Source organism: Callithrix jacchus, chromosome 4, assembly GCF_049354715.1.
Source record: "Callithrix jacchus isolate 240 chromosome 4, calJac240_pri, whole genome shotgun sequence".
Classification (NCBI taxonomy): domain Eukaryota; kingdom Metazoa; phylum Chordata; class Mammalia; order Primates; family Cebidae; genus Callithrix; species Callithrix jacchus.
In genome coordinates, this window is record NC_133505.1 from 5,849,036 (window position 1) to 5,876,166 (window position 27,131).

At 44.9% G+C, this 27,131-nt stretch overlaps 1 protein-coding gene and 1 long non-coding RNA gene across 12 annotated transcripts in view; one reads left to right on the top strand and one right to left on the bottom strand.

Moving 5' to 3' along the window:
- The window catches only part of LOC144582008 (uncharacterized), a 93,019-nt gene extending 69,599 nt beyond the window's left edge, over positions 1-23,420 (bottom strand). The window contains exons 1-2 of the long non-coding RNA XR_013533627.1: positions 23,224-23,420; positions 17,458-17,581 (exon numbers count right to left, since the gene is read on the bottom strand). This is a non-coding gene — a long non-coding RNA (uncharacterized LOC144582008). The remainder of the gene's footprint in view (positions 1-17,457; positions 17,582-23,223) is intronic.
- Positions 1-27,131, top strand: part of RIPOR2 (RHO family interacting cell polarization regulator 2) — a 235,789-nt gene that overhangs the window by 164,208 nt on the left and 44,450 nt on the right. For all 11 annotated transcript variants that reach the window (XM_054254767.2, XM_078368180.1, XM_054254768.2 and 8 more), the window contains exons 2-8: positions 7,223-7,349; positions 9,263-9,418; positions 10,090-10,168; positions 12,096-12,119; positions 13,473-13,526; positions 17,095-17,244; positions 21,767-21,830. In XM_054254767.2, the coding sequence (XP_054110742.1) occupies positions 7,223-7,349; positions 9,263-9,418; positions 10,090-10,168; positions 12,096-12,119; positions 13,473-13,526; positions 17,095-17,244; positions 21,767-21,830 (654 nt within the window). The remainder of the gene's footprint in view (positions 1-7,222; positions 7,350-9,262; positions 9,419-10,089; positions 10,169-12,095; positions 12,120-13,472; positions 13,527-17,094; positions 17,245-21,766; positions 21,831-27,131) is intronic.

Consider the following 27,131-nt stretch of genomic DNA (forward strand, 5'->3'; position numbering starts at 1 on the left):
AGACACCTATTTTTAGGATTCATCTTTTTAAATAATCATTTCACATAGCAGGCTGTTTACATCTGGCCCACATGCCTCTTTCAGACAACTCAATTACACATCTGCTCTTGACCAAGATGAGGGGGAGCATAAACACGATGGCATTGTAAGGGGAAAAGAAAGAAAGAACCCAAATCAGGCATGAAGAAATGACTCAGAACGTGCAGTGGGGCCAGGTGTTACATCTTATGAAGCCTCGCCGGGAGACAGGATCAAAACACGAAAGCAACCCTGAGCTGGTTGCTTACTGATTCAGCTTTTCCAAGTCCTGATTTCTTGGCACTTCCTCTCGAAGAAGGAATGACTTTTCCTAGAAATCGGCAGTGATTTTTTAAACTGCTCTATTGATGTACAATTCACATGCCATAAAAGTTACTCATCTTAAGGGGACAGTCTGCGTTTTAGTCAATATATACATCTGTGCAGCCATCGCCGTGACTCGGTTTTAGAATACTTGCACCACCCCCAAGAGTTCTCTCTGCTCCCTTGCCGGCTCCCATCCCTGGCCTCAGGCAAACACTTGAATTATGGAACTTTTTACTTTTGCCAGCATGTCACCGCAGCTACTGCCAACTGATCTATGGGCCGATTGTCTTGTCTTAGAGGGGTTGATCTCAGCCTAGCTTGTGCAGATGGCATAGTGTTGTAACTGTGACAACTATGGTTTCCAAGTTAACGTTTGGCCCTTATGAGAAATGCCGTGGTGAGAACTGAGATATCCTTACTCATGTCGTTCAGAAAGCACAGATGTCTCTCATATTTTCTATCATCAGTAAGGCTCTCTCAGAATTGCCTTTGTATTCTTAATTCGGTAGAAGATTTGGTGAAATGTTCGTAAAAGGAAAACACTGCAAGGGTTAAGGCAGTAACATCTAGCGACTGTATTTTTGTTGTTTTAATTTCATGGTACTGGATGTCCTGTAAGTCGAGCGCGCACAGATGACCCCGTGCCCTCGTTTCCCACAGAAAAGCCCTGGTCTCATCCTTGCAGGGGTTTCTTTTGCCTCTAGTCAAACTACCATATCTGAAAAATCAGAAATAAAAGGCACATAAATGTGGACTGGTTAGTTTTCCTCTTAGTATTCAAAGCAGCACATGGAATATGGGGTAGACTTGAGTATCCTTTTAAAGATAGGTTTGTTAGAAAGCTAATTTATAGGCCGGGCGTGGTGGCTCACGCCTGTAATCTCAGCACTTTGGGTGGCCGAGGCAGGTGGATCACGAGGTCAAGAGATCGAGACCATCCTGGTCAACAAGGTGAAACCCCATCTCTACTAAAAATTCCAAAAAATAGCTGGGCATGGTGGTGCGTGCCTGTAATCCCAGCTACTCGGGAGGCTGAGGCAGGAGAATTGCCTGAACCCAGGAGGCGGGGGTTGCAGTGAGCCGAGATCGCGCCATTGCACTCCAGCCTGGGTAACAAGAGTGAAACTCCGTCTCAAAAAAAAAAAAAGAAAGCTAATTTATAGCCCCCTCGGCATAGCTCTAAAAAAGGAACCCTATAGAAAAAGCAGGATATAAAATTTTGCATGCAGTGTGCTCAAATTATTATGCTTTGTACAAGAAGGGAAGAGCTGGAGAAAATTCCCCTGGGGAGTTTTCCTGAACGAAATTCCCCGGGTGGTTGTCTTTGGATGGTATAAACAGTACTGTTCTCTTCTTCTCCCTACACTGCCTTCTTTCTACCTTTCTGTATTTTCCTGATACAGGAGAGTACTTTTGTGCTTGTAAAAACTAAAAATAACCTGCTGAATCATGTTTCCTTTAATCAGTCTCAGTATTCTTTTTAGCATTCCTTCTAGCTGACTAGTCAATCTGCCCAGGTGCCTTCCAGGTTAACCAATGCCTCCAGCACTTCTACTCTGAACTAGTGAGTATGGAGATTCACACCTGGCAGGTGTTGAAAGGCGGTCGGCCAGTGGCCAGGTGATCAGGATTTTTACTTTAGCATACCTAGCCTTACCCGTCTCCTAGCGAAATTGTTGACATTTGAAGGGAGAGGCTTGCTAACTCGAGCTAATCAAACTCCCATGAAAACAGAAGCCAGAATGCCAGTTCATAAAAATGTAGGGAGAGGTAAAACCATCACCCAGACTGGACGTTCCAAGCATCTTCCGATCACTTTTACCACTTCGACTGGTGGCACCACCGTAAGCTGCGTTTTAGGGCCTGCTGCATAGGCCTGCTACCTGACAGATGGCCTTCATCACCCTTCCTCCAAGCAGCCCTCCAAGACTGATTCCTGTTCTTTATTCTTAAGAGTCAGGTTATCTGGCTGCACATTTTCGCCCCTGCATTGCAATCATATTCCACCCTTTGTTTCCGGTCCAGTCAGAACCTGAGACCTGATGGGTGAGGGGAAATCCCTTGATCTCTTTTTATCTGCCTCAGCCCCCTTCTATCTTCAGATTCAGTGTTCTTGTCCAAAAACCGCCTGCCGATTTGATGAGCTACCTTCTAATTTAAACAGACACAAGGTGCTCATAGCATCCCCCAAAGCCCAGTGCACCTGTATCACAGCCGTTCATACAAGAACATGTAAAATCTTACACTCATTATAATTTCAAAAGACCCTAATATGTGTTTAATTGGAACTTAGCACTGCATACTCAGAGAGAAGGCAGTGATTTTCATGGTATGCAGAAATCAGGAAGAGAAACAGCAGAGGCTTTCAGGGTTCTGTGCCTAGAGGCTCAGCTGGGAATGGTCGGATTTGTTCCATTCTTAGTCACGGCGCTTGGGATTCCTTCCAGGAAGCCCCTGTTGTGTTGTTCCCATTGGTTATAGGAATGGCAGGGCATGGGGGTGGCCACCTGGTATGACAGCCAGGGCCTCCTGCAACAAAGCCAAGTGAGGAGCACACCACAGCAGCCTCGCTGTTTCTCTAGGATTTGAATCCTTGCTGGGATCTAACGCACAAGAATGAAAGTGATGGTGGAATTTTCCAAAAGACAGGTGAGATGTCACTAACTTAGAGACTGAAAACATGTTTAAAGCCCCAGCAGTTCCAGGAGCAATGTCCAGAGATGAGTTTGTTGTTTTATGTGGGATTTCTTGCTTAATAAATATGGCATCTGGTGAACCAGTGAACCCAGTATATACCGGGTATATATCAGTATATATCAAGTACAGTGCAAGTTACCAGGAGTAGAATCCCAGCTCTAAATGTTTTGCAGACAAAAGTAATGACTTGTTACGTAGCTCAGAACTCAGAGTGACTTTATCAGGAAATCGGAACAGTTCTGAGGTAATCAGAATTTACAAAGCCTAATACAACATTTCTTGGCAATCATATTTCTCCTCTGCAAGGCTGATCAATGTAAACAATTATATAAACACAGTTATTACCCAACAGTTTCTTATACGATCCCGTTTATGAGCTCTGTCTCCCCTTCACTTACATTTCCAGGCAACTCCAAATGTCTGCAATTCCAAAACAGAATTTTACCTTATATGCATAATACACAAATATGTTTTCTGTATAAAAATACAATACAGAAAAAATTAAAATGTTTCTAACTACCACCAAATCCCACCTCTCTACAGACTGTGTATACTTTCAGAACATTTCAATTTGTGTTCCTGGTTTAATAGAGTTTTGTTTTTAGCATGCTTGCTACCATACTGTGTTTCATTCTGCAATTTCTCCTGAGGATCTACGTGGCTGTGTTGTTTTTAACTGCTACACAGTGTTTGATCCTCTAGTTTTGAGTGTGAACCGGTCCTGTAATGACCATTTATATCATTCCCTATTTTCCCATTACTATTAACATGGTCTGTAATGAACCTCTCTGTATATGCCTCTGCGCATTTGGGTATTTCCCTAGAGGAGCTATCAAAGAAGTGCCCTGTTACGGGATTCGTATGTTTTGCATTGTAAACAGATACTGCCAAGTTGTCCTCCAAAGTTTAGTTCCACTTTACATCCCTACCAGCAGTGACACTGCAATTCTACCGTAGCATTTTCTTTAGGTTAAGGCTTTTGGTTCATAAATGCAGATTACTACGGCAGGGGCAATTCATTCCTTAAAACTTGAACATTTTACAGGTAGCTTTGCGGCAAGCTGGGGAGAGACCAGGTCTTTGGGACTCTGAGGAGGCCAGGGAACCACCTAAAGATATAAGGTGCTAAGAGGTAGGAGTGGGGTGGTCGCAAGAATGACAGATGATGACGAAGAGGTGTAGGATCAGCTGCAATGGATAAGAGCCGGGGAAGTGGGAAGAATCGTCGCGAAGAGCTACCACCCTCACATCAGACTTGGAGGGATGGGGATGGGGTGTTTGGTATACTTTCCTCCCTGACACCTCTACTCTACCCTGCCCTGACCTCCTCCTCTCATTTCTTCCAGAGCCAAACCTGTGTGTGTGCGTGCTTGTTTTATGACTTTCCTTAGGCCATGTGTCACCTTTTAGGGGAATTGATGGCGGGATAGAGAGATACCAGCCTAAACCAGCTCTGGGCCAAATTCTTTCCTGATAGATAATGATCATTTCTAAGACTACAAAGTCAAAACAGAACAAAACTGCTCACCCAGTCACATTCCTAGTGGCCATCAGTTCCATATGTACGTTTAATGAAAAGTTTCTCAATTTTTTTTTTTTTTTTTTTTTTTTGAGACAGAGTCTCACTCTTTCGCCCAGGCTGGTGTGCAGTGGCCCGGTCTCGGCTCACTGCAACCTCCACCTCCCAGGTTCAAATGATTCTCCTCCCTGAGCCTCCCCAGTAGCTGTGATTACAGGCGCCAGGACCACACCCGGCTAATTTTTGTATTTTTAGTAGAGACCAGTTTCACTGTGTTGGTTAGGCTGGTCTTGAACTGCTGACCCCAGGTGACCCACCCACCTTGGCCTCCCAAAGTGCTGGGATTACAGGCCTGAGCCACCTCGCCTGGCCATAAATTTAATGAAAAGTTTCTGAGCATTAGTCCCCCTCCCAAAGTATTTGACAATCTTAGGATCCTGAACAGACTTTTGTTCTGATTGTGAGAACCCTGTTTACCTGTTACAGAAAATGAGGAAGAAGGAAAATTATTTTACAATCCGGTACATATGATTTACTCTGTAGCGTTTAATTCATTTAATGAAAGAGTTGGAGTTAATTGTAGCAGATTATTTTAACAGATGTCTTAAATTTGCAATGAAGTTGGTGTCTTTTTTTCTGCCTATCAGTAGTGCAACTGATTGTTCAATCAAAACTTCTCCTAAGTCAGTGGTGCCCCAAACTGATGAACATCAGAATCACCTGGGGACTTTAAACACCTGCCCATACCCAGGTGATACCCATATTAATTAAACAGTGCCTGGGGATAGGAGGCAGGCGTCAGTAGTTTAAACTACAGTGATGCAATGGCTAAGGGGGGAAAACTGGCTTCAAAAGTATAATTTCTAGGAGGTATGAGAAATGATAGTTAAATATTTCAAATACCCTAAGTTTTTTCCTTTATCAAAGAGTGTCTGTGATCCAATAGATCTACTGAACAATAATTTATAAGACAAGATACAATACTAGTAAAATTTGCCCAACTGAGACTTGAAGGTGGGTGCTTGTTGGTTGTCAAACTGAGCAGAGAGAGAACATAAAGATCGAGAAAGCACTGTAGTTCATTAGAAGCTTGCACGGCACTCAGGGACACCGCAGGCACGCCTTATGAACCTGAGAAAGGCCCCCTTAAAGAAAGGCAGACAGATTTCCTAGTAACCAGCAGAGAGAACCTCATTAAGGATTTAAAGTGATTAGGAGTTTTTTGAGCCTCGAGGGTGGGGAGAAGTAACCAGAAAGTACCTTATCTGCACCTGCATTTTGTCTAACCATTTGTGCCCTACATATTACTTTTACTGCTGATACATACTTCTTCATTACTTATAAATTCTGGAGAATGCCCTAAAACAAAAGCTTCTCCTCCCCAGCTAGCGTGGGATTTGCATCTCACCCAGATAAAGAGCAAGCCCATTGCCAGACCTATGGCCAAGTGAGTCAGCACCCGTGCCTTGCAAGAATGCATACAAACCCCAGGGCTGCTCTCTTCTGGAGGGAGATTTAAAATCCTGTAGCAGCGTGAGGGAGGGGCTGTTTGCCCTTCTCTCTCTGGGAAGTAACTCGCTCAAACTGCCTTTCTTGCTGAACTGCTTCGCGTAGCTTTGAGGAAGGTAGTGAAATTGGTCTTTCCATGACATCTGGATGTTCTACCAGAGACTTCTGCTGCTGTCGTTTTTCCGCTTTTCTTTTTCATTAAGTTTTTAAAGGGCAATTGTTTGATGCCCTGCAGGCATACCAATTTGGTGTCTGCCCCCTCTGGAGTCTTCAATCTGGGCAGGAACTACCTCGCTTTATCCTGCTAGCCTGTCGTCCTCTCTGGACTGAAGTCACCTGCCGAGACAGCGGTATGTGCTTTGACTCCTCCTGATCTAATAGGAATAGAATTACCTAACAGTTCCAGGGTCACCACTGGGGGAACTAGCCCTCGGCTTCTGTCCAGCTGGAGTTGTGTTTTGACAGTGCTTCTTGGACTGTTGTGGTGAAGTCCTCACAAAAGCCAAGCCAATGACTGAAATTCAGGCTGTGCGCTTTCTGCTGTATCTTCCTCTTACCCGCCACCCCCACCGTGTTCTTATCTAACCAAGATGATCACTTTTGTGAGTGCTCCCTTTACCATTCCTAGTTTGCACTGTCCCACTAGTGGCACAATCAGCTTTCAGAATATTCTTAAGGATAGAAAGGGAGAATTAGTGTAAGTTCATCTCTAAAGAAACCTAGTGTTTTAGCCTTATGACTGAGGTGTCGGCCTGCCTGAAGACCTGATTGTGTTTTCAGTTCCATGCAGGACTTGCCTGAACCCTTGACTCGGCCTATTTCTGTGTTTTTATTGTTGCTGAATGGCAGTAAATGTTGCAAGAGTTTTCACGTTTTTGAGGGCGTGGTTGAACTTTGTTTTAAAAAACTCTTGAAGAAAACCTAAAGTGATGGGAAAGTTTGTGTGATTTATATTCATTTACTTCTAGGTAGATGGGTGTCACTTTTATTCATCTGGGAGTTGAACCCTTGGTCTTCAGGACGCTCCCTGAAAAAGAGCCTCATAAGCACCTAAGGTTTCTTGGCCCACTTTACAGCCTTTACCATCGACGAGCTTAGTGCATCTTCTCTCTGAACCTGCCTGTAAGCCGTGATGTGTCCACTGTCTTCCAGGACTACCGACCAGGCTCCCGGAAACCATGTTGGTAGGATCCCAGTCCTTTTCGCCTGGAGGGCCCAATGGGATCATTCGAAGCCAGTCCTTCGCGGGTTTCAGCGGCCTTCAGGAAAGGCGATCCAGGCAAGTACCGTGCGGTTCTGTTCCTGGATGCAGCTTGCCAAGGAAGGCAACTTTGATGCTGTGAAGAGGGTCTGCGAGCATTCGGCCTCATCACAACACACACACACACACACACACACACACACACACAAATTTTAATCTCTTTTGCATGGAAAGGATGTACCAAAAGTTAAGTGCTACGGATTATTTTCTCTCATTTAGAATTCCTCCTGCAAGGATGATGGCGGAGGATTTAGGAGAAACTAATGATACGTGCACAGACCTCTCAACCCCTACTTCTACCCCTTTTGAAGCACATTTCCCATTGCATTCGGACTGTGGAGACGACCTCTGCATGAAGTCACACACTGGATAATGACTACGCCTCTGCCGATTGACTGGGGGGGCAGATGTCATTCAGACAGGAGGTGCCAAAGTTAGCCTTTCTAGTTCCCTCAGTCTCCTCTCATCTGAAACAGGACCGAGGGGAACTCCAGGAAGAAAGAACAGATAGTGAAGAAGCAACATGTGCTCAGGTTTCTCTTCAGTGTTTCCGTTATCATAAAGGTCTCTGCCCTCTGAGGGGCCCTGGGTGCTTTGACCTGTACTGTCCCACTCATGCATATGCTGATGGCAGAGAGTGGAACTCATCTGATGGCAGAGAGTGGAACTCATAACTAACCTGGGAGGGGTGCAGTGGTACCTGCAGCCTCAGAGGCCGTGACCTTCCTGCTCACTGTTCCCAGCCGCGTCCGTGAGTGCCCCAGCCTCTGCATCTCCTAACCAGATGAGTATTCTGGTTTTAAGATATCCATCTTACTGCAAGCTGTATTCCTGGCACTACTAGAGATGAATTTCTGTAAGTTAAACCTAATCAGTAATCTAGGTCATAAAAATAAAGCTTAAAAAGAGCTACATGTATTTTAATGTCACATAGAATTAGCTGTTTGTCATGCTATAGTCCCTTATCGAAAAGGATTTATTCACCTCCTATTTGAATTCCATAGGCACTCTTACCTAAAATTGCACAGTGCATGTATGTTGCAGTTGGATGATATCCTTCCGCCTGTTCGTATGTCCACCTGGAACTCTTTGCCCTTAGCTTCCTATGAGGTTTTAGAGAAGCAATACATTTTCACTCAGAATACCAATTCCCTGAAGCCAGACTTTGATTCTAGGTAGCCTCTACCCAACAGAGCGTTCAGCTTTCAGCAGTTAACAAATCTAACACTAAGAAACTAAATGCAGGACGGCTCCTATCTGGGAATATTACCTTCTGCAAAGAACACTAATGTGAACACAACATCATTACAAAGACATTTCTTGGTCAGGCGCAGTGGCTCATGCCTGTAAACCCAGCACTTTCAGAGTCTTAGGCTGGAGGACTGCTTGAAGCCAAAAGGTCAAGACCAGCTTGGACAACATAGCAAGACCCCATCTCTAAAAAGTTTAGAAGAATTATTCTAGTACTTTGAGAGGTCACAGCAGGAGGACTGCTTGAAGCCAGACCCTATATCTACAAAGAAAAAAAAAAAAAATTAGCCAGGTGTGGTAGGGCATGCCTGTGGGAGACTGAGGCAGGAGGATCACTTGAGCCCAGGAGGTCAAGGCTGCAGTGAGCTATGATCACACCACTGCATTTCGCCCTGTGCACCAAAGCGAGACCCCCCTTTTTAAAAACAACAACAACAACAACAAACTATTTAGCTAGGTGTGGAGGTGCATGCTGCTTGGGAGGCTGAGGATCGCTTGAGCTCAAGAGCCCAGGAGTTCAAGGCCGCAGTGAGCTCTGATCACACCACCACACTCCAGCTTGGATGACAGAGAAAGACTTTAAGACAAATAAATAAATAATAAAAGACATTTTTCTTTGGCCAAATACTTTTGGATGCCCAGTCCTCATAATTTCTTCTGTTCTTTTTTTCTTTCCATAGGTGTAACTCCTTCATTGAAAATTCCTCCGCTCTCAAGAAGCCTCAGGCCAAACTGAAGAAAATGCACAATTTAGGCCACAAAAACAACAATCCCCCGAAAGAGCCTCAGCCTAAAAGGGTGGAAGAAGTCTACAGGGCCTTGAAAAGTGGACTTGAGTAAGAACTTGAACCTGACAATATACTCTAAGGAAAGACCCAAGGGGTCAGGGAAAAGCTGGTCTTATCAGATCATTTTAAAAACGTCTATTTCTGTAGGAAATATTCTTGCACCAGCATTAGGGAAGCCTGAAATGAGTCCCAAAGACGGGAACTAGGTTGGTATTGCCACATCACATTCATAACATTGAGGGAGACGTTGGACCCTGTGCAGTACTGAGTTTCACCTAAGCGATGATGGGCAGACATACACATCCATTCTGGAGACTGCTGACGAGGGTCCTGAAACCTCCCTCACATCTTACAGAGATTGTGAGCGCAGAATAAGATTTTCCTGGTGTGCAGTGGGACATTCACCTGTGTTCCGTTGGGCTGGACAGAATTCCGCGAGGCCAGCCCCGGCGCTCACTCTACAGACATCTTGCCCCTTGCCTCCCCACTGGTTTTCTTTTCTGCACTTTCAGCCTTTTTCTCCTTTTTTATCCAGCTGGATAGTATCCGGTGCCAGTGCTAGAGCTTTCAAAATGTTGAAATATTGGGAAAATACAAACACTCCTCCCCAACTACAGCGCAAGGTTCAATTCTTAATCCCCTTTGAGAAGGAAAGGTCAGCGACAGCACCAGGTCCCACTTAACAGGCACAGAGATTACATCTTGTCTTATCTTTGCAGTGAGTATCTGGAGGTTCACCAGACAGAGCTGGACAAGTTGACAGCTCAGTTAAAAGATATGAAAAGAAACTCTCGCCTGGTAGGTACCATCCAGTCATTAGGACGTTAACACCATTCTTTTTGGCCAAATAGCTTCTTTTACTGGATGGGGCTGGGGGGGGATGTTTAAGAAAGCAAATCCAAGGGGCAGAGTACTATCTCATCCCCCACTATGTCTTAGGAGGAAAAAGAAGGCTATTTTTTTTCTTTAATGCATTCTTCTTAATACTTTTCAATATTTTCCAAGCATGTTTATGAGACCATTTTTTAAATGTCTATTTTCAAGAAACTTTATGATCAGGAAAAGAAAATTGTTGTCCTCTACCACCCCCAAATAATTTAATACAAGGGAAATGAAAAGTTGAAGTTTCCCTAGCATGTTGTTCGTACATACAGAAGTTGGTTCCAGGCACAGTAGCTCATGCCAGCCCAGGCTGGGGGAATGCTTGAGCCCAGGAGTTCAAGACCAGCCTGGGCAACAAAGTGAGACCTGTCTCTGTTTTTAAAAAATATAAAATATAAAGAATTTGGAATCTAGAACTTTTCCTTTGTCTCCAACTTTTCAAAAATATAATCAGTAAAATCAGGGAGGGAAAAGAGGCTCAGGTAACCACCATGAGAAGTGAGTTCTTAGACCAGATCGAGTACATGTTATGTTGCACGTTGCCTCCATTTTAATGAATTTGTGATAACTCGTGTGATTGAAGAGGTGGTTCTAATGTCTACACTATTTTAAATGATTTTGTTCAATTCTATGTATTATACCTTACTGTTTCGAGAAATCGAAAAGCCCAAGAAAACTCTACATATACCTGAGAGGTGCAGCTAGCCATTCACAGCTGCTATGTGGTTTTTTTGTAGAAAATGTGCTCAGATATATACTTTGTCCTTTTCAAAGGCTTAGACCTTCAAGGCTTTCTCAGTGTGAAAAGTGTTTATGTTACACTGATGTTAGGGTGTGAACTGCCTGCATCTATGTGGAATCCCTTGCGTTAGGGCTTTCAGAGCTGCTGAATGCCCTTGACCATCCTCAGTGGCTGCCAATGTCCCTCCTGGAAAACAGTGGTGAATGAATGAAGGGGCTTCTGCCAAGACCTTGTGTTTCATAAAAATCTTTCATATGGAGGATACGAGAATAGTGCACTGATGATACTATGATAGTGTGAGCACACAGGGAATCAGCTGACTTTAAAAAACGATTTGTGGGCCGGGCGTGGTGGCTCACGCCTGTAATCCCAGCACTTTGGGAGGCGGGTGGATCACGAGGTCAAGAGCTCGAGACCATCCTGGTCAACATGGTGAAACCCCATCTCTACTAAAAATACAAAAAATTAGCTGGGCATGGTGGTGTGTGCCTGTAGTCCCAGCTACTCGGGAGGCTGAGGCAGGAGAATTGCTTGAACCCAGGAGGCGGAGGTTGCGGTGAGCCGAGATCGCGCCATTGCACTCCAGCCTGGGAAACAAGAGCGAAACTCTGTCTCAAAAAAAAACAATTTGTGAAAAGCATATCATGGCCTCAAGAACTCTTCTTAAATATCAATTTTATTTGACTAAACAGTGAGGGAAGTATTTTTTAACACATATGCCACTGCTGTGTTTTATAGTCAAACTATTTATTTAAAATTTTTTTTTAGTCACCATGAATTTACATGCCCCTCAACATGTAGGACGGGAGCGCTCAAAGCCAGTGAAAACTTTAAAGCTTGCAAGGGGCAGAGAGGACTGCGTAATGCTAGTAACAGAGTGTAAATAAATGCTGCCTCTTAAATGTACTCTTATTGGTATTTAAAATAGCCCAACTTTTTTTCTTTAAAAGCAAATGTAAAATAACCAGCAGAATTTTGTAGGGCTATTATTTCCACAGATAATATGAAAGTGTGGGCTAAATCATTCTATTAAGATGGGTAACCTTTTGGAGGATGACCTTTAAATCCAGATGTTCCTTTTTTTTTTTTTTTTAATTGTAGGGTGTGCTGTATGACCTGGACAAGGTAAGTTACCATTCTGTGTTGGGGTGCTAATAAGAATAAAACTCGGTACCCTTGGTGGGCGCAGCGGCTTGGGAGGCCGAGGTGGGTGGATCGCCTGAGCCTAGGAGTTCGAGACCTGCCTGGGCAATGTGGCAAAATCCCATCTCCGCCAAAAAAGGAAATACAGAACGTTATCCAGGCCTGGTGGTGTGTGCCTGTGGTCTCAGCTACCCAGGAGTCTGAGGTAGGAGAGTCGCCTGAAGCCAGGAGGTTGAGGCTGCAGTGAGCTGTGACTGCGCCCACTGCACTCCAGCCTGGATGACAAAACAAAACCCTGTCTCAAAAAATAAAACTCTGCATCCTTGAGAAGTCAGTGGGAGGCCCTCTTAGGGACAGTAAAATCCTAGAGAACTGGTAGTTTTTTAATCCTGGAAAAAGCTTACTTTTGTCTAATGAGGATAATGAATAGGCACTGTGAGCTACAGATTCAGTAAAGCGTTTAAGGTCACGTCAGTAACATGCCGCCAGGTAGTCGTGTTTCGGTAAGTTTAAGAACTTCCCAAGCGTTTGGAGGCCTTCGCCTGTGTTGTCTCTGAATGCGAATTACTTCATCAAATCTGAGTCACTGTTGATTAGAAAACGCACTATGATTTCATGGCCATGAAGAGAAAAGAGGGATTCCAGTTAAATTCTGACAGTCCTTTCTTTTCATCTAAAATCTGTATTTTAGAGTTATCAAGAAAACTGTTAGGTCTATTTAGATGCAGATATTTTATCTTTTTGAAAAAATTTATATATGATGCTGCTCCATGCCTTTCTACGTGCACAATAATTTTCTTTCAATGCTGAAGCACAGTATATTCTTTCTGAAGACATTTTAAAGGGCAATTCAATGCGTAAAATAATAATTACAACTCAAAGAGATCAACAACTCTGACTGTCTTCGAGCCTGTACAGGCAGCTGTCTGCCAGTAGCAACTGTAAAATGCACCCCAATTTCAGAGGCGCTAAAATGTGAATGGGAAAAAAATCCAATCTTAGAAGATGAAATACATAATTACGGAACAATTTAAATATGCTCCAATATGATACTGTTCTGTCCGAATCTAGTGACTTCCATTGGATTGGCCTCTATCGATGTTAAACACAGGGGTTCCAATAACTAACGACCGTTCACATCTCGGAACACGTATTGGATATTTAAAAAAAACTTTCCAAACTGGTATCAGAGACTCTCTAAAATAGCATCAAAGACGGGAGGAAAACGGAAATATATTGATTTCCCGGTACTTTTGAGTATGATATAATAAAGAGCCTATATCAGTTGAACTGTAAGTGACTGTACTTTTTCAAACTTCTTTCTTTTAATTCCAGCAAATTAAAACGATTGAAAGATACATGAGACGCCTGGAGTTTCACATTAGTAAGGTAATCGAAGTTCCTGTTCTCGTAGCCTGCTCTTCAGCTGTGCTGCTAACCAGTACACCCTTGGCCTGACCACAGTATCTAGAGCATGGAGAATTTCTTATCCAGTTGACTCCTAGCTGGCTGGCAGTTAAGTCCTCAAGTGGGCACTAAAGATGGAGGAACAATAAGAATGGAAGACCTGATGGCCCAGCACAGTTTTGGCTCTACCTCAGTTCCACAAACATGTATTAAGTGCTAAGTAACAGGCACAGTGCCCAGTGGAGGACATAGGGACATATAGCCTCAGTGTCGTGTGGCTGGAGAGAAACTGTCCATCAAACTAGCCCACAAAAAACTCCATGCCCTCCTAACTTTCCACTTGGGCTCCACATAACCCTTGGTGCCCCATCTTCATGGAGGGCTTATAACTACCAAAACGCCACCAGCTATGTGCTCCCTAAATCTCTCTCAGGCCCTCAGTTCTTTCCACTCTTGGTCGCATGGCATGGTTTCCAGGTGCCATTTTATCCCCTCTCCCATAGATGTGCACTGGTTTGTCAGTGTCCCTGGCATCAGCCCTGAACCCTGTAGCTCACTGGTGGTCCAGTAAGGCTGGCATCACCCCCTTGTTCTGGAAACTATCAGACGTTATTAGTGCCAGCTGGAAAATATTTACCTTTCGAGGCAGCTAAGTCACACCATTATCAATTCCTGTTTGTCTATAGCCATCAGCCTCTCTTCCAAGTGGGGAGCCTGGGGGTTTTAGCAGATCTCCCTAAGAGTCAGAAGCCCTAGGTTCTATTCCCAGCTCTGCCACACACTCACTGGCTGTGTCATCTTTGTGAACCTTGGCTTCCCCCTCTGTGAACAGGAGCTGGGGAGGTGCACAGATCTGATCTAGATCCTAGGAATGCTTTCCCGTTTAAATTCCTAGGATGATTTGTATGGATGGATACACGTGTGTATGCTACTGCTTTGCATTCTTGCTTTGAAAGGTATTTTCTACCTAGGCAAATCTGAAATGGCTCCTATTTCTGCTAAACTCAATACATAAAACAATGACATCCATGAGAAGGTATTTATATGACAGGCAAGTTTTGACATATTGTTTAATTCAAAACAACAGCAAGAAAATAATCAGTATTAGGTAATGGTATATGCGTCAATCTTGTATCCATGGTTGTTAGATACAACAATCCTACTGGGTTTTAAAGGTCGGTGATACTCTCTTTGCAGTACCTTATACCCAGATGCCTAACAAATTATATGTAATCGAGGGATTCCATTCATCATTTTATTTAATGAGCCACTGCTGACTGATAGGTAAGCAAATGGTGTTGCCTACAGATGAGTTTCTGCTAAGGTAACTACACAGGTATGCTTAGTGCTAAAGTTTAATTCCATTTGGCTAGGATGGGTTCATATTTAAGCAAAAACAAAGAATACGTTTTCTCGCTACACAAAGTAATCGATGAAGTCATTAGGGCTATACCGATGGTCCCGTGAGCACCGTGTCCTTATTGAAAGGATTACAAGCTCAGAAACGTTGGTGTACCTACTGGTAGGGGAAAGGGTTGTAGGGACATTTTCCCAGAAGACCACATGGGTGAAACAGCCTGACCTGCATTGGAAGAGATATTAGCACATAGCCTGACCTGCACTGGAAGAGATATTAGCACTTGGGTTTCCAAAAGTTTTGTGGGGATCTCCCATATCAGAACAATTTGCATTGGTTATTTAAAATTTCAGATTCCTGGCCCAGCCCTAACCTACTGAATCAACACCTCAGAGTGGGGCCTGGGCATCAGCATTTTAACAAGCTCACCAGACAAGGCTTAGCTTTAAAGCATGGAAACCACACTCTATGCCAGTCATCAACCACAGGATGTCATCAGCAGAAATGACACGCCTTGAGTCTTATATCTCCCTCCTAATCAGAGATAAATCCATTGACCCTGAAGATTAAACATGATTCTTTTCAGTTTGGGCATTCTTCTTGGCATTGTTGAGGTAAATAGCAACAAAGAATCCTTTAATCAAGAGAATAATTTTGAGTCTCTTAATGTTTTCATTCTGAGCTAAGAGTCATTGACATCTGTGTAGAGAAAGCAGCTATGGAAAAGTGTACTCCTCTACCAGGTTATAGTAATGCTTTTTAGTGAGCAGCCAAGTTTGCCTTCAGAACAAGAGGGGACTCTTAAACTCTGAAATCTAGTATGCCCATCTCCACCTTCTTCTGGATCTGTAATTAAGTTTCCTTTTTGAAAGAACAAAGTTCATACTGAAATGAAAGTTGAAACAGTGCTAGGTAAGTACGCCTCCCCAAAGCAATAGCTTTTATCTGCTTTTCACAATGCCTGATGGTATTGTTGTTTGTTATCTGCCTGAAAATTCTTTAGTTAACTGCAGTCAGTTAAAGATAGTACAAGACAGACAGAGACAATTATCATTAGGAATAACTTTAGGACAGGATGTTTTCAGTTAAGCACAGTAATGTGCACCTGTAGTCTCAGCTACTTGGGAGGCTAAGGCAGGAGGAGAACCTGAGCCCAGGAGTTGGAGACCAGCCTGAGCAACATAACCAGACCCCATCTCAAGAAAAAAAAAAAAAAGACGGATTTTTTTTTCAAGCCCAGCACTATTGGTATTTGGGGATGATTCTCTGTTGCAGAAAGCTGTCCTCTGCATTATAGGCTGTTTAACACCATCCCCCACCTCTACCCACTGGATGCCAGTAGACCCCTGGGGGTCAGAAGTGCACTGGGTTGAGTGAGAATCACTGACTTAGAAGAATTAGCTGAGTAACAGGCTTATAGGGTATAAAATCAATAGTCATTTGAAAACGGTATATTATGATTATTTAGAAGCATAAGTGTAGATATGTAACGAAAGTTCATTTATATTGCTTTCAACATAGTTTTTTGCATTGTCATATAATTTATAAGCAAAAGAGTTCACAGTTCTTAAGTGTTCAGTTTGATGCATTTTGACAATTATGTTTTACTCTAATTTTAGTGATAATTTTTTCTTCTTACAGTTGAACCAACACTTTACAAAAGTTATTTTCAGTAAATGTCCCCAAGTTATTTTATGAAATGCTAAATCCGGATATGTAAATATCAGGATTACATATCCCAATACTGTGACACTACGTCTTAAAGTGATATTAGCCTAGGATACTACACAGTTGTCGCTTTGGTATGAAACTGTGTAAACCCTTTCAGTGTTGGTTCTATACGCAGAAGGCTCTCACCTTCCTTACTTCTTAACTCACACAGTCCACCCATGGACCCACGAAGTCACCTAGGAGTCTTTTTAAACAATTCCAACGATAGCCTCGAACAGTGCAAGAGAGCCGTTTCCCTTCTGCATAATTTGAAAACAGGATTAGTGCAAAATCTGTTTTGAGACAGAATGTATCACAGCGGCTAAGATAAAAATGACTGGCCTGTATCTAAAAGGATAATATTTCTACAGAATTCTCTCTGCAGAGGTCAGAAATATAAAGTACCTTAAGCACACAACAATGATCTCTGTAATTTCTTTCAAGCCTGACATTTATTTCTGTTTCCTGGTTTGATTCTGGCAGGTGGATGAACTCTACGAAGCCTACTGTATACAGCGACGCCTCCAGGATGGCGCCAGCAAAATGAAGCAAGCCTTTGCGACATCCCCTGCCAGCAAAGCTGCCCGGGAGAGTCTGGCAGAGATCAGTCGGAGCTACAAGGAGTACACAGAGGTATATAACTCGCTAACCTGCTTCAGTTGCTCAACCCTACCTGGCCTAGTGTGAATTGCTGGCAATTGCCAAGAACGAGGCAAACAGCAACCCACAACCTCATTCTCCCCTCTCTAAAGACAGGCTTTACTGTTAGCCTTAAAAGTATGCAACAAAGGCAATGGGCGGAATTGCTTAAAAATGAAGGAATAAACTGGGAGTGGTGGCACATACCTGTAGTCCTAGTTACTCGGGAGGCTGAGGCAAGAGGATTGCTGGAGCCCAGGAGTTTGAGGCCACACTGAGCTATGATCGCGCCACTGCACTGCAGCCTGGGTGACGGTGCGAGGCTGCATTTCTAAAATAAAATAAAATGAATGCATGAGCCACATTGCCCTGATTGTTGTCATTTAAATACACTTCTAAACATTCTAGCGTACAGTTGAATCTAGCTTAACCCAGGAAGTGGTACAGACCCTGTGGTTCAGATAGCTACACTGGATGTCAGTGTTGGGTACCAGTACCTCTCTGCCTACAGTGTCTTTTTTTATTGTGAGAGATTTTTATCATAAAGGAGCCAAGGTTAAGAGCTATGAACAGAAGTGTGCTTTCCTGGTTTCCAACTCTCTGGGGCCCAAGCATCTGACATAGAGAGGTCTTCACTCCTCCTGGGGTCACCTAATACCAATGTCTTTGATGAAATGACTGAATTATTAAGGCAGCACTCCTCACTATCCCGTGAGTCTTTGTTCAGAGATCAGATTTCATGAATGAAGTCATCGGCCTGAAGAGGGTCTGTTGGACAATTCCCAGAGCTGAGCATCTGTCTCAGCCTGGGACCAGAGGGACATCTTGGATGACTGTCAGTAGGATCCCTTTATGTGTACGCTCCCATGTTGCCTCTCGTCTGAACCAAGTTTGTCTCTTTATATGACTTAAAGCAGGACTTCTTTACCTAAGTTCCTCCTTTAGAATAATTTTTTAAATTATCATTTTTTGAGAGACGGAATCTTGCTCTGTCGCACAGGCTGGAGTGCAGTGGTGTGATATTGGCTCACTTCAACCTCTGCCTCCCAGATTCAAGTGATTCTCCTGCCTCAGCTTCCCAAGTAGCCTGGATCACAGGCATGCACCACCATGCCCAGCTAAGTTTTATATTTTTAGTAGAGACGGGGTTTCACTATAAATTGGCCAGGCTTGTCTGGAACTGCTGACCTCAGGTTATCTGCCCACCTCAGCCTCCCAAAGTGCTGGGATTACAGGCATGAGCCACCAAACCCGGCTTAGAATAGTGTTTTTTAAACGCATAAAACAAAATACATAGGAATTGAAAAGAAGAAAATATATAGAAATACAGTTCAGTATCATCAGTACAGTTTTCAAAGTATCCCCAAGTCACATGTGTGACGTAGCTCTATGCTGCTGCTTTATCAACACCGCACATTCTAAGCTCTAGCCGTGGCTCTAACAACTGCTGAAATGTCAACGTAATGAAAACTATGAATGACTTTTCAAAAAGTTATCTGCAATAAACGCTGTGCCATGAACATCTATGTGATTTCTATCACTGTCGAAGTCTCGTATGACCAGTACTGCTGTGGCTCCTTTCCTACCCTCATCATACCTGTAAATACCTTCAGTTACAGGTTAGTGAAAGTAAAGATCCGACTCTTCCTACCCTCCCCCATCCCACTTTACAGACCTGCACGTTGAAACTTCCAGGCCTAGAAGCAACCGTAGTTCATGAGACCCCATGTCTACAGATGTCTGAAATCAGGAGAGCCGTTTCCAATTATAGAGGATGTTTAAGTACAAATGCAGATAACGGGCCAGCAGCATGCAGGGGCTGCCTGTGCCAGCATATTTGCAGGTCACTTCAGACAGAGCCACCTTGGTCAAGTGCCAGGGTATGGCATCATGACCTTGCTCACAAATTCAAAGACATAGAGTGCAATGTAAATGCCTTAGAGAAGAAGGAAGTCCAGGACTTCTGTAGCTCCATACCTCACGTCACTCAGCGTCAGATGGTTTTACATCCTCACAGCCAGGTGCAGTGGCTCACACCTGTAATCCCAGCACTTTGGGACGTCGAGATGGGACCATAACTTGAGGTCAGACCAGCCCAGCCAACATGGTGAAACCCCATCTCTAATAAAATACAAAAATTAGCCGGGTGTGGTGGTGGGGGCCTGTAATCCCAGCTACTCAGGAGGCTGAGGCAGGAGAATTGCATGAACCTGGCCAAGATGGTGCCACTGTACTCCAGCCTGGGTGACAGATCAAGATTGTATCTCAAACAAAAGCAAAACACAGGAAAGAAATATATCCTCACATAACTAAAAAGCTGGGAGATTACTATAACGCGGGTTTAAAATGAGGATTTAACGATGAGATCAAGGTGGCTCAGGTGCTTTTGCATATGCAGCAGTCTTCATCAGTGGCTGCGGGAGGGGAGTATGGGCAGGAGAAAATTCTGACCACTGATGTGCCCTCAAGTCGTAACCTAGCTGCTCGAGTTTTTCTGAGTTACTGGTAGCAATGCTGACATGCATGAAAGCATAGTCGATATTTCTGGAAACCGTAGTGTGTTTCTTCACAGAGGTGCCCAATATTCTGAGGAAGTAAATTGGTTTATAATACCGAGGCTTCCTTTTCAAAGCTTTCAAGCTACACAGAACTCAGACTTCAGGAAGTTTTCCCCAGCCTTGGTAGGTAGTTCAGGTACTGAAACCTTATAAGGGAGAAAGCAATGCCATTCTCTGTGCATCCCCTAAGAGTGCTCATTTGGAGCAGAACAAAGAAACACAGAAGAATCAGAACCTCTAGGCTGAGGTCCTCAGCACACAGAATTCAAACGGAAGCAATACCAACCTGCACTAATCAAGCTGGCCATGCTTTTGTCAGTGAGACAGACCACCCTTGAACTCCTAGCCTTGTGGGACACTGCCTACTGAGCCACAAGCCTGCAGGTAGCACCCTGCGCCAAGCTCCAGTGGAGACTGCTGCTTTGATAGCTTAGCACAGCAGGGGCACCCTCCGGATTGTGAGCTGGCCAAGCAGCAGAAGGGCCCCGGGGCTGGCGCCTGGCCGCACCACTTTCCCTTTTGACTTCTAACTGCAATTGTTCTATTTAGGTCCTCGGCTATTGAGGAAGTAGGCTCCGGGTGGTTGTGTCTCTAACCACATGTGCAGATGGTGTTACTCCTTCTCTCTGTCCTGTTCCTTCCACATCAGAGACAGGACGCTTCTCAGACCCAAAAACGACTTTGGGGGTGCGGTGGCACTGCAGCAGGAAATCTGCCTTACCTACTTGAGGAGAATTCAGCTCTTCTGCTCTTTTGGCCCAAATTTTTATTAAGAAAAATCTGAAACCTATAGAGAAATTGAAAGACTAGTACACTGAACAGCATAGGCCTTTACCTAGATTTGCCGATCAGTAACACGTGGCCATATTTGCTTTCCCTCTCTCTCATACGATCAAATCCCCACCTCCCCCCCCCCGTCCCCCTCAAGTCATCTGACAGCAAGTGATAAATATTATGACATTTCACCCTATAGATATTTTAACCTGCATCTCTTTTTAAAATTTATTTGTAATTGGCAAGTAAACACTGCCTATATTTATGGCGTACAACATGTTTTGAAGTATATGTATAACAAAATATGTAATATAATGGCTAAGTCAAGCCATGGATCTCTTCATCGTAACCTAGGGAACATCTGCAGTTCCCACATAACCACAGGCAAGAAAACTGACCATCATCCTATAGAATTATATCACATATCGTCCATTTTTAAGTTTTCCCTATTTGGATCAATAATGTCTTTTACAACTCTTTTGATTAAATTGCTTTCAAATCAGGACATAATCAAGGATAAGATGTTGCATTTGGAGGCCGGGGACCATAGCTCACACCTGTAATCCCAGCACTTTGAGAGACCGAGGCGGGCAGATCACCTGAGGTCAGGAGTTCTAGACCAGCCTGGCCAACATGGTGAAAACCTGTCTCTATTAAAAATAAAAAAAATTATCTGGGCATGGTGGTGGGAGTGTGTAATCCCAGCTACTCAGGGGCTGAGGCAGGAGAACTGCCTGAACCTAGTAGGCAGAGGTTGCAGTGAGCCGAGATCACACCACTGCACTCCAACCTGAGTGACAGAGTGAGACTCTGTCTCCAAAAAAATAAAGTTGCATTTGGTTATTAATGTTTGTCTAGTCTCTTTATCTAGAAATCTTTTTCACCTGTGACACTGCCTTTTTGAAGAATTCATGCCAATTCCTGTAGACTATCTCACATTCTGAATTTGTCTGTTTATGGCGTAATCTGACTTGCTCATCTATGCCCTAAATTTCCTGTACACTGAAAGGGCTTAGACTCAGATCGAACATTTTGTCGAGAATGTTTCATGGGCTGTGCTGTGTGAAGCAAACAGGTAAATGCTTGTTGTTCACGCAGTGGCTGCACTGATGTTGAAGCGTCATGTGCTTTGAGCTGTTGGGTGAAAGGCCAGCTCTCACGCTTGTCTCCTGTCCCCTCTGCAGAATATGTGCACCATTGAAGCGGAGCTGGAGAATCTGCTCGGGGAATTCTCCATCAAGATGAAAGGTACCCTTTTCCCTGTTTACAGAGAGTAAGGAGCCATCTCTGCAGAGCTCCTTGAAGTTTGAGGGCCCATGCTATTTTTATTTTCCTTGCAAAGCCGCAGTGCCCTCCACTCTCAACCCTCCCCACGTGTGATAGTTGACTGATGCTTCTCATCCTTAGGCTTACCTACACACACAAAAATATACTCAAACATACACAGCATCTCAAACATACACAGAAGTGCAGAGACCATTATAATGAACCCCCACAAACCCATCACCATCACCTAGATATAATAGTTAGCCAGATTCTGCCACATTTGCTCCATCTCTTTGTTTTTGTTTTTCCTTCGATAAAAGAGAAGTCCTTTGATGAAATGAAACCCAGATATGTCAGGCTGCTGCTTCACACTGGAGTGTGCACCTCTTAAAGCATGGGGCTGTCATCTCACATAACCACGTGCCAAATACTGTCACATTTCACATCTCGTGAAAATAAAAAGCCTTTGTTATTAACCCATTCCATTATCAAATTTCCCCCATTGTCTCAAAAATGCCTTGCACATTTGATTAGCTCAAATTAGGGTGCAAACAAGGCCCATGCATTAGAAGCAGTTGTTAGGTATGTCTTCCAGATTGCCTTTAATCTGAAGCAAACTCCTCCCCGGTTTTTCTCCACCCTTGACTTGCTGTGGAAGCCGCTGTCGTACAGAAGGTCCCGCATTAGCCTGTCTGTTAGCTTCCTTGTGGGGATGTTGAAATTCTTGCTTTGATGCCTCATGTTTCTAGCAAACTACCTGCAACATTTTATACACCTTGGTGTTAAACCCACAGAGAATTCTTCCCGTTCCGGTGCCTTTCTGGCATTTATTCCAGAAAGTTACAAAGTAGACACATTATTGATTTATACCAGGGCATCTTCAGAACAAAACTGAAGTCTGGTTTTAGAAAATAGAGCATTGCTCAGGTGTCAGATTTACAGCTCAGCGGCCAGGCATGGCTGTCAAATGGGCAGCCATCACAGCAAGTCGGTTCCTCTCCCAAGTTTTGACCCATTTGACTGCAGCAAAGAGGGCTGGTGCTTATGCATTTCTGAGGTTTCTGAGCAGCCTGATCCCTGGGTTGCTAATGGGGGTTGAATCACCCTCTTTCCACTTTCTGCAATTAAGGGAGTAAAGAAAGGAGACCTTTTTTTGAAAGGGCTCGACAGGAGGGCTTCATTTTCCAATGAATCATCTAACTCAGGAGGGAAATTATTCTGTCAAGCACTAGGAACTGACATGTGAGAGCCTCTCTCAGGATACCTGGAATAAAAATGACCTTGACCCTCGGCTTCCCAAATGGCTGCATGCTTCTCTCCTGGAAGATCTGGTAGGGAATCCGTATAGCGTTCGGCGTTCAATTTCAACACTTACTTTGCTACTGAGTCTGGCATCTGTGCTTTCTCCATCGTTTAGGTCCATTCTCTCCATTTCTGGATCCTCACTGGAGTCAGTGTTCCCAAAATCACTCAGGTCCATAGTCCCACGATGGGCCCTGGAATTTTCAGTTTCACTTTCGGGATGGTTCTATCAGCAGCCTGATTGATTCTGGAAAACAACAGCCCTGAATCAGTGTTTAGCAGAAAACACTTCCCTCTACTTCCCCCAACACTCAGACACCACCCACACAGACTGGCACGGTTGCGGAGTCTCGCAGCCTAACGGTAATTCAGATCATGCACATGCCCTACCACTGCTAATAGAAAAAGTACTGTATTTCTGTTTCTGATGCTCAGTATTATCAAATGCATCTATTTTTGGTGGGGTGGTAACTTCCCAATTTTACAGATGGGAAATAGGGGCCTAGAGAGGCTACATGACTTGTCCCAGGAGTCACACGTAAATTGGAATCAGATAGGAAACTGAATTCCCGGGCTCCTTGTTCCTAATGCCTTCCCACCTCTAACTGCATGTTATGAGGGAAACTCAGAGCTGAGCAGACAGTATAACCTGTCGCTCAAAGAGTGGTCTCCTTATGGAGGATCCTCTTCAGTGTGGTACACAGGCACCCTGGGAGTGGGATGGGAGGAAACGGACCACCACCGCACCACATCTGCCACTTCAGGCTTGGGGTCAGTGAGGGGATGATGCTGGAGTCCCTGCCACCTCCTGGGGGACCTGGCCACCCCACTGCATCACAGCCCTGAGGGACTGATGGACTTGCTGCTGCTTCTGCTCCTCCGTCTCCACCTCTCTCTGTTGTTCTTGCTTTCCTGCCTGATCTACCTCCCGAGAGTCTACCTGAACCCTTGGTTCCATGGGGATTCTCAGGCCTGAAATGGAATCTCCTTCCTCATTGATGCACTCCTGTCTCCTCCACTTTCCTCGTGTAACATGCAAACTCAGAAACTACATCTGTGAAGGCTTTCAAGGGTAAACGCCCCCATGGAAATCTTTCGCTTCCTCCATAAAGAGAAAGGGAAACCTTCTCATGCTGCCAAGAAATCCTATGTCTTCACAATTAGCTGCTTTCTCATCTGTTATTCTGGTAAAAACTACTTCCAACGTACATACTGACAAACTGAGACTATTTCATAATACTCTCAGAACTGGCAACCCCCAGCTTCCTCCCACGACACCCTTCCTCACTTCCCTTTTTGCCCCAGCCCCAACACGAGACAACGCCCTTTTGGGGTGGTGACGTTAAGGAGAACAGAGCAAGTCCTTACTGGGCGCCCGCTACTGCGCAGGCGCTAGGCTGCATCCTGATGACTGCTCCCTGGCCTTGAGTTCCACATGTTTTACCGGAGAAAATGGATATATGAGGCTGTGCATTCTAATCCAATGCAATGAATGACCACGTGAACCAACAGCGGGACCCTGGTTGCTGGAGAAGCAGGAGGGGAGAGGAGGAAAAGGTTGCTACTCATCTCTCTAGGTGGGGAGGAGAGCAGGAAAGAGGAAGTCTTCCCAGTGTCATGTATGGTGAACAGCACCAGAATAGCATTCACCAAGAAGAGGAAGGAGTGTTCAGAGTGACAAGTAGACTGGTGTGGCTGGCATGCTTGTCGGGAGAAGAGCTGTGGAGAACTCATTGGGTCCTGATTAGGAAGAGCCATGAATGCCAGGCTAAACGAAGAGCACTTAATCTGCAAACTGTCAAACAGGATGGAAGTGAAGAGATATCGTTCCTTAGAGCAAACTAGTTCTCCAGATGACTCCTCTGTTCTGGGCAGTGTACACATCCAGAAGCCTATGCTGGCCCTTCCAGTTTCCAGGGCAGAGCAGCATTCCTGAGAAGGAAGAACCGCCACCGAGCTAGGAAACTTGCATTATTTATGCCTGGTCAGTAAATCAGTAAGGCCTGTAATAGGAGCCCCTGACTGTCTAGCTACTTGGCTGTTTGTCTTCAAGAAGGAAGTGTGACTCTTGGAGGGGAATATAATCACAGAGCTGGGAAAAATGATGGAGAGTGTTCTGGCAGGACGGTGTCTTAGGAAAGGCAGGCAGGTAAGAGGAGGCAGCTGCTGTATGTAAGCCAGGCCTTCCAAACGAGGCTGTGGAGGAGGTGGTAGGTCAGTAACATGTGAGCACCGCGAAACATCCCAAGGTCTGACTCTTGCAAGCCCCCCATGCCCATCCTCAGAGGTAACCCCCATCATGGGTTTTTTCAGTGAAAGCTAGAAAGCTTTCATTAAGTTTTCTGGATGATGCAATAGTAATCACAAACTGTTGAGAAAATCTGCAGCTTTCTCCAACTGTGAAAATGCCAGCAGGCCCCCAGACAAGAGCCGGAAAGAAACCTGGCCAGGCCTCAAAGACAGATTGTAACTGTCATTGCCCCACTGTTAGTGCTAATTCCGTGACCAGCACCACCAGTGGCTTACACAGCAGATCCAACGTGAAGGAGCACGGCACTAAAGCTGTTTGTGCCTGCATAGTGCCACAGCACACATATGCCACAGCACCACACTATTGCCATCATCAGCCTGGATAGTGCCACGGCACTTCATTATTGCCATCATCAGCCTGGATAGTGCCATGGCACCACACTGTTGCCATCATCAGTCTGGATAATGCCACGGCATCACACTATTGCCATCATCAGCCTGGATAGTGCCACAGCACACACACGCCATGGCACTTCATTATTGCCATCATCAGCCTGGATAGTGCCACGGCACCACACTATTGCCATCATCAGCCTGCATAGTGCCACGGCACCACACTATTGCCATCATCAGCCTGGATGGTGCCACGGCACCACACTATTGCCATCATCAGCCTGGATGGTGCCACGGCACCACACTATTGCCATCATCAGCCTGGATAGTGCCACGGCACCACACTATTGCCATCATCAGCCTGCATGGTGCCATGGCACCACACTATTGCCATCATCAGCCTGGATGGTGCCACGGCACCACACTATTGCCATCATCAGCCTGGATGGTGCCACGGCACCACACTATTGCCATCATCAGCCTGGATGGTGCCACGGCACCACACTATTGCCATCATCAGCCTGGATGGTGCCACGGCACCACACTATTGCCATCATCAGCCTGGATGGTGCCACGGCACCACACTATTGCCATCATCAGCCTGGATGGTGCCACGGCACCACACTATTGCCATCATCAGCCTGGATGGTGCCACGGCACCACACTATTGCCATCATCAGCCTGGATGGTGCCACGGCACCACACTATTGCCATCATCAGCCTGTAGTGCCACGGCACCACACTATTGCCATCATCAGCCTGATTGGTGCCACGGCACTTCATTATTGCCATCATCAGCCTGGATGGTGCCACGGCACTTCATTGCCATCATCAGCCTGGACGGTGCCACGGCACTTCATTATTGCCATCATCAGCCTGGACGGTGCCACGGCACTTCATTATTGCCATCATCAGCCTGGACGGTGCCACGGCACTTCATTATTGCCATCATCAGCCTGGACGGTGCCACGGCACTTCATTATTGCCATCATCAGACTGGATGGTGCCACGGCACTACACTATTGCCATCAGCTGCCTGGATGGTGCCATGGCACTTCATTATTGCCATCATCCGCCTGGATGGTGCCACGGCACTTCATTATTGCCATCATCCACCTGGATGGTGCCACGGCACTTCATTATTGCCATCATCAGCCTGGATGGTGCCACGGCACTTCATTATTGCCATCATCAGCCTGGATAGTGCCACAGCACTTCATTATTGCCATCAGCAACCTGGATAGTGCCATGGCACTTCATTATTGCCATCATAGGCCTGGATGGTGCCACGGCACTTCACTATTGCCATCATCAGCCTGGACGGTGCCACGGCACTTC